This window comes from Nicotiana attenuata, unplaced genomic scaffold, assembly GCF_001879085.1.
Source record: "Nicotiana attenuata strain UT unplaced genomic scaffold, NIATTr2, whole genome shotgun sequence".
Lineage (NCBI taxonomy): Eukaryota > Viridiplantae > Streptophyta > Magnoliopsida > Solanales > Solanaceae > Nicotiana > Nicotiana attenuata.
The window spans coordinates 75,952-88,660 of NW_017672764.1; the positions used below are offsets into that span (position 1 = coordinate 75,952).

The 12,709-nt window shown below is 41.1% G+C and overlaps 1 protein-coding gene across 1 annotated transcript; it reads left to right on the forward strand.

Annotated features, from left to right (window-relative positions):
* The first annotated feature begins 806 nt into the window (after positions 1-806).
* On the forward strand, positions 807-2,669 carry LOC109214424 (berberine bridge enzyme-like 28). Its single transcript, XM_019378340.1, has one exon. It carries the CDS (start codon positions 826-828, stop codon positions 2,431-2,433), a length of 1,608 nt encoding a protein of 535 aa, XP_019233885.1. The 5' UTR covers positions 807-825; the 3' UTR covers positions 2,434-2,669.
* Positions 2,670-12,709: the final 10,040 nt, after the last annotated feature.

A 12,709-nucleotide genomic window follows, 5' to 3' on the forward strand; every position in this document is an offset into this window, starting at 1 on the left:
CAAGAGGCTGTTTCCACAGCTCGAACCCGTGACCTCCTGGTCACATGGCAGCAACTCTACCAGTTACGCCAAAGCTCCCCTTCCTATTATGAGTAAACAAATCCTATTTTCTCTATTGTCTCACTCGATAATGTACATATTCTTTAAACTATCCATATATATAACTTAAATGACCTGCGACCTTTTAAAACAAGATACACTCTACCCAATATACTAGGGTACATTTTACAGAAACTTTTCACAAAATCAAAACAGCAAACTTGTAATTTGGTTTAAAAAAACAGATTCTGATTTCCTCAATCAAGTCTTACGAAAAACACAAATGATCGAACAAAGCTAACAAAATTTGCCAAAAACCAAACACAACATTTTTCAAAAGAAATTTCTAAAATCTATACTTCCATCTAAAAGTCCCAGGCTTGGACCATTTCAAGCAGCCTCTTTATATTTTAGTATTTATTTTATTCTAGTACTTTCTTAATTAGCAAATAGCTGTGTGGTTGAACTTATGCACATTTGCGATAGTTATGAAGGTCAAAAAAATGTGAAAGGCTATTAGGACCAGATTTCTACATTTTCTTAATGTGAGAAAAATTCATTGCTGGTTCTAATTTTCTCATATCTCTATTGGTGGTCCTGATCTGGATGATTTGAATAATCTTCTTTTATGGTCTTATGTTTTTTTTCATTACAACCTAGTGCAAACCTTTCACAATCAGATCGATGATAGAAAGTTCAACCAAACATTTGCCTCCCCACACATTATAAATAGAAGGGTTTGCAATTCATTTCCATAACACAAACAAAACAACATCTCAAGCAATAATGAAGATTTCTTGGTTTTCCTTTCTTTTAGTACTACTACTTGTTTTTTCATCAACTTCATGGGCAGCTTCGGCTGATACTCATGAACAATTCCTACAATGCTTATCTCGCAGTAACCAAACCTCTATTTACACCCCAAATAACTCTTCCTACTCATCAATCCTTCAGTTTTCCATTCAAAACCTAAGGTTCAACACCACTGGAACTCCAAAACCTCTTGTGATTGTCACCCCTGTAAGTGAATCCGAGGTCCAACGAGTCACTCTTTGTGCTAAGAAAACTGGGATGCACGTTAGGGTTCGAGGTGCAGGACATGATTATGAGGGCCTTTCTTATGTATCTGAAGTTCCATTTGCCATAGTTGATCTAATCAACCTTAGAACAATCACTGTTAATGTTGAGGACAAGAGTGCATGGGTTGAAGCTGGATCCACTATTGGCGAACTCTATTATAAAATCGCGGAGAAAAGCAAAACCCTAGGGTTTCCAGCTGGTGTTTGTCCTACAGTTGGTGTTGGTGGACATTTTAGTGGAGGTGGTTATGGTGTTATGTTGAGAAAATATGGCTTAGCCGCAGATAACATTGTAGATGCACGGTTGATTGACGCGAACGGAAGAATTCTTGATAGGGATTCAATGGGGGAAGATCTTTTTTGGGCAATTAGAGGAGGTGGAGGTAATAGCTTTGGACTTGTTCTTGCATGGAAGATCAAATTAGTAGATGTTCCTGAAAAAGTAACTGTTTTTACCCTTGACAAGACCTTGGAACAAAATGCAACAAAGCTTGTTCATAAGTGGCAATATGTTGCTCCAAGATTCCATGAAGATTTGTTCATTAGGATCTTGATTAGTAGAGTGAACTCAAGTGAAGGAGGTAACAAACAAACAGTCGTAGCTTCATTCAACTCGATATTCCTAGGTGGAGTCGATCGATTACTTCCCATCATGCAAGAAATTAGCTTCCCTGAATTGGGGTTGAAAAGAGAAGATTGCATTGAAATGAGCTGGATAGAGTCTATATTGTACTTTGCAGGATTTCCAAGAGGTGAATCTCTTGATGTATTGCTAAGTAGGGTTCAACTCTCAACGCGATACTTCAAGGCAAAATCAGACTATGTTCAGAAGCCAATCCCTGAGGGAGGTCTCGAAGGATTATGGAGATTGTTCTTTGAAAACGGAGCTGAAGGAGCACAAGTGATCTTAAGTCCATATGGTGGGAAAATGGATGAGATTCCTGCATCTTCTATCCCATTCCCCCATAGAGCTGGGAATTTGTACAAAATCCAACATTTGGTGTTTTGGGATGAAGAAGGAGAAGAAGTAGCTGAAAGGCATATAAGTTGGATAAGAAGGCTTTATTCTTACATGGCTCCTTTTGTTTCTAAGTTTCCTAGAGCTGCTTATATCAACTATAGGGATCTTGATATTGGAGTGAACAACGTCAAGGGATATATAAGCTATGTGCAAGCTAAAGTTTGGGGGATTAAGTATTTCAGGAATAACTTTGATAAATTGGTTCATGTGAAGACTAAGGTGGATCCTTCAAACTTCTTTAGGAATGAACAAAGCATTCCTTCTCTTACTTGGTGGAAGAACAAAGGGGAATGAAAAACATGGTTAAAGATCATTATAAAGAATTCAATGCATGTTACTATTATTTAATAAGTACGTACATATTTTTCTTCTTTGATTGTGTAATAATGGGCCGTGCATGAGATCATGGCACTCTGCTAATTACTTAAATGACTTTGCGGTAAATTTTTTTTTATGTAATTTGCTTGTTGTTTAAGATTATTGTATTATTGATCGATAATAAAGGTTATTTTATTTATTTTATAGTTTTATTCCTTGCATCTTGATTTTATATTTTCGCATAGTTCCAATTTGTTGAAATTATGACTCAGAGTGTCTCTATTTTCTTACTGTAACATTGGCCTCCTTTAATTTAGTTTAACATTTGCCCTATTAGTTTTTTAACTTTGGCAAAAGTCTTTTAAAATGTCTAATCTGATCTTGATGAGGGTATAATAGGATGGCAAAAAAGAGAAATGTTAATTTACTGAAGGTGTAACAACTTACTAAACTTTAGAAATATCTCGTCATTGATATTACCAAGGATATAAACTGGATTCGTTACTGAAAATGGTCTAGCCTCTGTTTTCTTTCACGGTCTAGCCTTAATCAAGTATATAATACTTTTCTTTTGTTAGGTACGGTTAACAGCCATGGGAATGGTGATCAAAGCTAATGTGAAGAAAAATCTAGAAGGAGAAGATGAGAGACGAATGAGAGAATAAGAGAACTAGCTCACTTCATTTTTTGCAAAAAAATTAAATTCTGTACAACCTACAACAGTATTTAACAAAACTGACTAACCGACTTTCACTAATTCCTAACTAACTAACTCTAGTTAATATTACACTTAAGCTTAACTATGGTTAGCTATCAGCTTGACACTTAGCTGCTAGCCAACACTCTCTCTCAAGCTGATGATTCAAACAAGTTCTTCAACCCCATTTTGTTCAGCAAGTATTCATGTTGAGCTTTTCCCTGACCCTTTGTGAGTAAGTCTGCTAGTTGGTCTTCTATATTCACATACTCAGTTTTCAGCAGTCCTTGACTTAGTTTTTCTTTCACCAAATGGCATTCTATGTCAATATGTTTTGTTCTCTCATGAAATATTGGATTAGTAGCTATTTGGATTGCCGCTTTGCTATCATATATTAGAGTTATAGGCAACTTAATCTCGACACCTAGTTCACTGAACAGGCCTGTTAACCATGTAACTTCTGCTGCACACGAAGCCATACTTCTAAATTCTGCTTCTACTGAACTTCTAGAAACAGTACTTTGCTTCTTAGACTTCCAGGATATTAATGCATTGCCAAACTTAACTAAGTACCCTGTAACTGATCTCCTTGTTTGTATGAACGCCCCCCAGGCTGAGTCACAATAAGCAATCAGCTTACTAGATGATTCTGCAGGCATCAGCAGTCCCAAACCTGGCGCCTCCTTTATATACCTAACCACTCTCAGTGCTGCTTCCATGTGAGAATTCTTAGGACAATGCATGAACTGACTAAGGACCTTAACTACAAAAGCAATGTCTGGCCTGGTCATAGTAAGATATAGCAGTCTTCGTACCAGTCTTTGATAAACACCGGGATTCTTGAGAGCTTCATCCAAATGAGCACTATTGGTATTGAAGCAACTGTCATACTCTGTGGATGTTAACTTCTGATTCAGCTCTAATGGTGTTCCAGCTGGCTTTGCACCACTTAGACCTGACTCAGATATTAATTCTAGAGCATACTTCCTCTGACACATGAGAATCCCTTGTTTAGACCTTGCATACTCAATGCCTAGGAAAAATTTCAGCTCCCCTAAATCCTTCATCGTGAACCTTTTCTTGAGATCTGTCCTAGTGTCACACAATAACTGTTGGTTGTTTCCAGTGATTCAACAGATCATCTACATACACCAGTATGATTACTATGTCACTCCCAGCTTTCTTTATGAATAGGAAATAATCACAATGACTTTGCTGAAACCCTTTATGAAGTAAAGCTTCAGTCAACTTCATATTCTATTGTCTAAGAGCATGTTTAAGTCCATAAAGGGACTTATAGAGTTTGCAGACCTTCTCTTGAGTCTCCCCCTGTTTAGCAAACCCTCAGGTATATGCATATAAACCTCTTTAATGAGATCTCCATTAAGGAAAGCATTACGAACATCCATCTGGAATGTCAACCACTGATTAGAAGCAGCCAATGCAATAATAGACCTGACAGTAACTATCTTAGCAACAGATGAAAAGGTTTCACCATAGTCCAAACCTTCCTTTTGACTGTACCCCTTAGCAACCAATCGAGCTTTGAACATTTCTACCTCCCAAGATGCTTTATCCTTGATTTTGTAAACCCACCTAAAACCAATAGGTGTCTTTCCTGGTGAAAGATCTACAATGCTACAGGTATGATTGTCCTCCAGTGCACCAATCTCTAACTGCATAGCTTTCACCCATCTAGGATCTGTAGCACCCTCCTTGAAAGTAGTTTGTTCTGAGATAGCTGAGTAAGCTGTGAGAGCTTGTCTGAAAGTTGGAGATATGTGAGAGTAGTCTACATAGAAGGAGATAGGATAAGTACATTTTAAGCCTTTGGAGATGGTGACACAATCTTGCAGCCATACAGGTAGCTTGCTTGGTCTGGAGGATCTCCTGCATTCTTCAAGATGCTTAGCAGGACATGATTGAATTGCAGATGTTTCAGCACAGGCATCATCCTAATGATCTGTCACAGTGGGAATGATAAGTTCAGAGGCTGTTGTGTCTGTAGGGAAGGAAGGAATTTCTATAGAAGACTCTGATGACATCTGATCTGCAGTAGGCTCAGTTGAATCTTTTGCTATAAGTGCCGAAGATGAGATATGAGTTGTGGCATTCCACTTAGGAGATAACAGATCCAGGATAGGAAAAAATAGAGTTCCTGAATCTCTAACATGTTTGAAAGGAAACACAGTTTCATGGAACACAACATTCCTATTTACCATAAAATTTTTAGAATGCAAGTTATACAGTATGTACCCCTTTTGAGTAGAAGAGTAACCTAAGAGCACAACAGGCACCGCTCTAGGTGAAAACTTGTCCAAAACTTTAAGAGCTGTTGCGTAACAAACAACCAAATACCTTGAATGAGATAAAGAAGGTGGATGCAAATACAGCTTCTCAAAAGGTGATTTGTATCCAATTACCTTAGAAGGACACGTATTTGTAAATAACTCTGTTTTAACTAGTTTGCATCACCAAAGATCGAGTAAGGGCTCGAAATTAACTCGAAGAGAAGGTGTTAGTCACTCTTCGAGGTCCACAACTTTGGGTCTCGGCCGAACTTGGATTATATGAATTAGTCAGACAAACGGAGACAAATAAAGCGAGGAGTTCGGGAAGTTTTTTTTTTTTATTATCAACAAACTTTCAACACTTGACTTACAAATAAATAGGAATAAGATGGGGGGGGGGGGGGGGGCTAAGTTTTTTAGCCTAAAGGATCACCCCGTGCAACATAAATAATACTTCGTAACTCCTTCTGAATGGGGTGTTAGTCATATTATCCAGCGGGCACAGACTATTGTCGCGCCCCCTTTTTCCCTCCGCGGAGAGGAGTCCGAGTTTCGACATTCATGGAGGTGTAATGACTCATTTTCTTTAGGGAATTGGGTATTGCGTTTTTGAAGAGTCGCCACCTAATGATTTTTAAGGTGCGTTAGGGCACCTACAGGGTTTATCTACAACTACGTTTGATAACCAGAGATAGGGTAAGGGCTTGAAATTATCCTAAGGGGGAGGTGTTAGGCACCCCTCAGGATCCACTAGTGTGGTTCCCGGCCAGACAGTTTTTGTGAATTTGCGCAATTAGCAAATAGATAAGTAAGGCTCACGTAGTAGGGGATTTAGGTTAAAATACACGAGCGTTTGAAAAACGATTAATAAAAAAAACAAGGTTTTGAAAAGAGTTATAATCTAAGCATGCTTATGAATGTAAAAGGGGTCCTAGGTTTGTTTGTAATATGGATCACATCAGTACAATGCCCGGTAATCACTTCTTAGAAAGGGGCTACGCGTGGCATTAGCGCACGGTCATCATATCCATATCTACCCTTTCCCACCCCGTGAAGGTAATTAAAGCGAGGGTTGGTCTCGATTCTTATTGCATGCTGTTATTCGTCCCTTCCAATCAGTCCCGGAGGTTAGGACTCTTATCCTATAAGAAGGAGGTTCTAGGCAGACCCTCAGGTTTAAAGGCAAAATACTACGGCGACGTACAAAACAGGTAGGACTGCAGTTAAAGGGGGAAAACACAGAAAACGAATAGAAGGTTCAGATACACCTCCCCAGATAATGCACATAGACAGCATGACTTATACACAATTAAGGTCTGAATTTAAAATCCTAAAGTAGGGTGTTTGAGTGATAACATCAGAACCAGATTTATCACATTATTCAGAAAAGAAGTCCGAATCAGGTTTGCCTACTGATTTTAACAGTTGATAATTAAACAAAGGCAGTTCCAATTTTATTAAAGTTATTACCTAAGGCTTGCCTAGCGTAAAGCGATATACAGCAGTTATCCCAAGTTATTAAAAGCAGTTTGGAGATTATTTTACCCTAAGAGCATGCTGTTCTAGTTGCAGAGATGGTTACCAATTTTATTCAGAAGCATCACAATATGAAAATTATTACTTTACTACCTTCTCATGAATCAGTAATTAACTAGACGTTTTTAAGCAAAATGCAAACAGGATCCTAGAACATGGTATCTAATATGCAAATTGCAAGGTTGTGAAAAAACAGAATCCCTAAGGCATGATTTCTAAATGTACATAAGAGTTGCAGGATTTTGAAATAACAGCCTTTTAACTAATGTTGTTATTGCCCTAGGAGCAGGATTTCTAAGTGATAAAGCATGGACTAATGAATCAAGTGCTGAAGTGAGAAACAAAGGTCCTAAGAGCATGATTTCTAATGCATAATGAATCCTAAATATGGTTTCTATTGAACAATTAGGAATATAAACCTAATGACATGCTTTCTACCCTTTAACAACTATAACATGCATATTTCCCCATCCCTTTTCACTAGCGACCCAGTACTGTTTACAANCATATTGTTGGTGTAGGGAAATCTGAGTTTAGCAGATACCGGATAATGCTGACCCATTTCTGATACCAAATCTGCTCCTATGCCCACTCCTTTGAAATTTGTGGCTCCGCCAAAGAACATCCTCCAACCGCCATATGCTTCGGTGATGTCCTCTCCTACTAATGATACCTCTTCGTAAGGAAAATACATTTTCAAAGGTTCGTATTCTCCTTCCACCAGATTTTCAGCAAGGTGATCTGCCAATGCTTGTCCTTTGACCACCTTCTGAGTTACGTAGACGATATCGAACTCACTTAATAGTATCTGCCATTTGGCCAACTTTCCAGTCGGCATGGGTTTCTGGAATATGTACTTCCGAGGATCCATCCTGATATGAGGTATGTAGTGTAGGCACAGAAGTAATGCCTTAATTTCTGAGCTGTCCAGGTCAAAGCGCAGCAAGTGCGTTCAAGTAGAGAGTACCGTTCTTTGTAAGGTGTGAACTTCTTGCTCAAGTAGTATATGGCCTGCTCATTCCTTCTAGTCACGTCATGTTGTCCCAAAACACATCTAAAGGCTCCATCTAGTACGGATAGATAGAGTAGCAAAGGTCGTCCTGGTTCTGGCGGGACCAGAACTGGTGGTGTGGAGAGGTATTCCTTGATTCTGTCAAAGGCTTTCTGACAATCCTTTGTCCAGCTTGTTTTAGCATCTCTCCTCAGCATCATGAAGATGGGTTCACATATGACTGTGGATTGTGCTATGAAGTGGCTGATGTAGTTGAGACGCTGTAGGAAGCTCGTCACGTCCTATTTGCTCTTAGGTGGCGGTAACTCCTAAATCGCCTTGACTTTAGATGGATCCAGCTCAATCCCTCGACGACTGACAATGAATCCCAATAGTTTTCCTGCGGGAACCATCTATCATATCATGAAAGATGGTTGTCATGGCCCTCATGTAAGTGGCCCCAACGTTCTTCAAACCAAATGGCATCATCTTGTAGCAATATACACCCCATGATGTAATATAAGTTGTCTTCTCTGCATCTTCTTCATCCATCCAACTGTGGTGATAACCCGCGAAGCAATCTACAAAGTATTGGAGTTCATGCTTGGCGCAGTTATCGATCAGAATGTGTATATTTGGTAGTGGGAAGTGGTCTTTGGGACTTGCTCTGTTTAGATCCCGGTAGTCGACACATACTCGGACCTTCCCATCCTTCTTTGGAACTGGCACAATGTTAGATAACCAAGTTGGGTACTCAACCACTCTGAGAACTTTGGCTTTGATCTTCTTGGTAACTTCCTCCTTGATTTTCAGGCTCGCGTCTTGTTTGAATTTTTGGAGCATCTGTTTGACTGGCAGACACATGGGATTAGTGGGCAACATGTGAGCCACTATGGACGTGCTCAAACCGGTCATGTCATCATATGACCATGCAAAAATGTCCTCATACTCTCTTAGGAAACGGACGTACTCTTCTTTCTTTGCTGGTGACAAGTGAATGCTGATGCGAGTCTCCTTGACGGTCTCGGCGTCTCCCAAATTTACTGCTTCGGTCTCGTCCAGATTGGACTTAGGCTTATTCTCAAAATTGTCATCCTCCCTGACAATTTCCTCAGGTATCTCATCCTCTTCCTCTGAATCACTATTCTCATGTTGTGTTGCCTTATTACATGTCACAGTTACTGGTTCATCAGAAAAAGTAATAATAATGTTGTAGAAAAGAAAAATGTAAAGATAGTAGTGAATAATAAAGAGCAAATTCATTTGATTAAAACTTGAAGAAAATTGTCCAGACAAACCACGACTGGATGAATCGAGCATTCATTTTGAAACAAGTAAAACTTAAAACAAAATTACAAAATCCTAAATGCCTAGAATGGCTTATAAAAGTAAATTCTTCCAAGCTACCCAGGGGCTCGGTGGGCTCGGGATGGTGTGGCGGTCCAGTTCCTGAGAACGGCTCCCTTCTCTATTGTCTGAATAGTGAGGCCTTCTTCCTCCTCCTCCTCAATTATGGCACTGAAATCCATGTCCTCATCTTCCAAGAACAAATTCTTCAACCCTGCTAGCGCTTCTTCTTTCGCGGTCCACCATATTGTGTCAGCTTGGTAAAAAGCTTATTCCAGACGTGGCACTGGCTGCTCAAGTGGGTATTATGGTTCGAGCCACGGATGCGACCAATTATGGTATTCTTGCCATGTGTACTGTTATCCGAGCCCAAAGGTAGTACCATGATTTTTCAGCTGTATCAGTTTTGTGATACCTTGGAGGTTCTTGCCCAATCATTTGCCGGGTTCATATCCAAACCATGCTAATATACTTTCTATCTTGTTACTCCACCATTTGCCCTTCTCGACAGCATTGACCCGTTCAATCTAATGGTAGGTTTCCCCTCCTAGCCTTCTTTTATTTCCAATGGTCGGGATGGTCTGACTAGTGTAGATGGGGTTACTTCCATCTCCATGAATGATTACCTCTTGGTGGTTCCATTCAAACTTCACGGCTTGATGTAGCATGGAAGGCACGGCTCTAGCAGCATGGATCCATGACCGGCCCAACAGAAGGCTATATGAGGCTGGTATGTCAAGTACTTGAAATTCAACGTCGAAACAAGTTGGACCCATTTGCAAACAAAGGTTGACTTCCCCGATCGTAGCCCTCTGGGATCCATCAAAAGCCTTCACATTCATGCTTCCTACCCGTATCTCATGGAAACCTTTGTCCAACCTTTTCAGAGTGTCCAATGGACAAATGTTTAGGCTCGAACCTCCATCAACCAAGATCCTGGCAATGAACTTATCTTCAAATTGCATCATAATATGCAATGCTCGATTGTGATTCCGTCCCTCGGGTGGTAGCTCATCTTCGTGGAAGATAATCTTATCACTTTCTAATAGTTGCCCAACCATGTTGGCCATTTATCCGCCGGTGATGTTAGTGGGTACATAAGCCTCGCCCAACACTTTCATTAAGGCGTTCTTGTGCGCCTTTGAATTCTGCAAGAGTAATAGTATGGATATCTGAGCAGGGACTTTGTTCTGATGGTCAACAACAGAGTACTCCTTTGCCTGTACTTTCCTCCACAGCTCATCTAGCCCAGTCTCAATGATAGGCTATCTAGCAGTGGCCTCCCTACTTGAACCTCCCAAGTGTTCAGGTGTATAGACTCTCCCAGTTCTAGTCATTCCTTGCGCAGCGTCAGATTCCTCTACCTTGGCCTTCCCCTTCCGCCGAGCCTCGGCGACATAATCCCAGGGTATTGCTTTTGAGTTGAATGGGGCTGTGGTTGATACTGTCACAGTGAAGGGTGTGACCACCTCTACTTCAAATGGGGTGGGGGTGGTTGCGAGTGGAGCCACTTCTACCTCAGATGGCACTGGTGCAGTTATCTCAGCCTCGATCGGTGCCTGAGTCTGAACCATAATAGGAGTAAGTGTAACTGCAACCTTAGAGTCATCGCCTTCTCGAATAAGCCCGATCAACCCCTCAGGGTCCCATTCTTCATTTGTCTCTATCACATGTATACCATCACCTTTGTGATCAGGGAGGGGATTGTTGCGGACATTAGGTGCGGCTTCCTTTGCTTGTATGACCTTGTTGTCAATTAGTGTTTGGATCTTATCCTTCAATGTTCGGCATTGAGCAGTGGTGTGCCCTTTCATACCAGAATGGTACGCACAAGTTTTGTTCGGATTGACCCACTGGGATGGATTTGCTAATTCCACAGCAGGAACAGGAGTGACATAACCGGTGGCTTTTAACCTTTCATATAATTGGTCGATGGGCTCACCAATGGCGGTATACTGTCTAGGTGGCTTGCGGTCAAAGTTTGGTCGTGGTCTTGGATAATTTTGACGAGCTGGTGGTGATTGGAAGTGGGATGGTTGGGAGTTATAGGTGTGATGGACAGAGGCTGGTTGAGAGTATCTGGGAGATAAAGGTTGGTGTAGGGGCGGTGATGCCTGGTATGTGGGTGGAGGTGTTTGAAATGTCGATGGAGGTGTTTGATAGACACGTGGAGATTTTGGGCCCTGGGCTACCGTTACTGCCCCAACATCTCTCTTCTTTAATATGCCACCTGACTGTAGTGCTTTATTCGTGGCTTGCAAAGCCTCTAAGTTTGTTACCATTCCTCTCTTGATCCCTTTTTCAATTCTTTCTCCGAGTTTGATGATGTCAGAGAATTTGTGATTTTCGATAACCATCAGCCTCTCATAATATTGCGGATCCTGTGCCCTGACGAAGAATTTTGTTCATCTGTTCTTCGTCCGAAGATGGCCTGACCTTGGCCGCTTCCGACCTCCAACGAGTAGCATATTCACGAAACGTCTCAGTGGGTTTCGTCTTAAGATTCTGAATGTAGAAGACATCCGGTGCATTCTCTGTGTTGAACCTGAACCGGTCCATGAAATTTGACGCCATGCTTACCCAATTTGACCACTTCTTGGGATTTTGGCTGATATACCAAGACAACGCATCCCCGGTAAGGCTACTCATAAAGAGCTTCATTCGGATCTTTTCATCTTTCCGGACCCCGACAGATTTGCCACAATAAGTCCTTAGATGAACCCTGGGATCACCTGTACTATCGAACATTTCGAACTTGGGAGGTTTGTACCCCTCTGGTAGTTCGACATCCGGCAGTATGCACAGGTCCTCATAGTTCAAACCCTCTATTCCTCTGTCGCCCTCAATACCTTGAACTCGGCTTGTTAACTTCTTGAGTTCTTCAGCCATGTTTTTTATGAGCAAATCCTTTTTGGAGGGTTCCGGTGTACAGGAGATTGGTTGGGTGGAATGAGGTATGGTTTCCACATAGATGGGGTTGTTTTGATGGGTGCCAGGAACTTGGGTGTAATGATGATCATTGATGGAGTTTTGTGGATCAGGAACGAGTGGTGGTGTGTTTTGGGGACTGTGGTAAGAGGAGGCTGGCGGGTAATGAATTGGTTGATGGTATTGTTGCGGCAGAGCTGGTAATGGGTTGGGATTCTAGGGTGGAGTTGCGTATTGATTTGGCGCGGGAGGATTTTGTGGGTGTTGGTTGTCGCGCCCCCTTTTTTCCTCCGCGGAGAGGAGTTCGGGTTTCGATATTCATGGAGGTGTAATGACTCATTTCTTTTTGTGAATTGGGTATTGCGTTTTTGAAGAGTCGCCACCTAACGATTTTTAAGGTGCGTTAAGGAACCTACAAGGTTTATCTACAACTACGTTTGATAACCAGAGATAGGGTAAGGG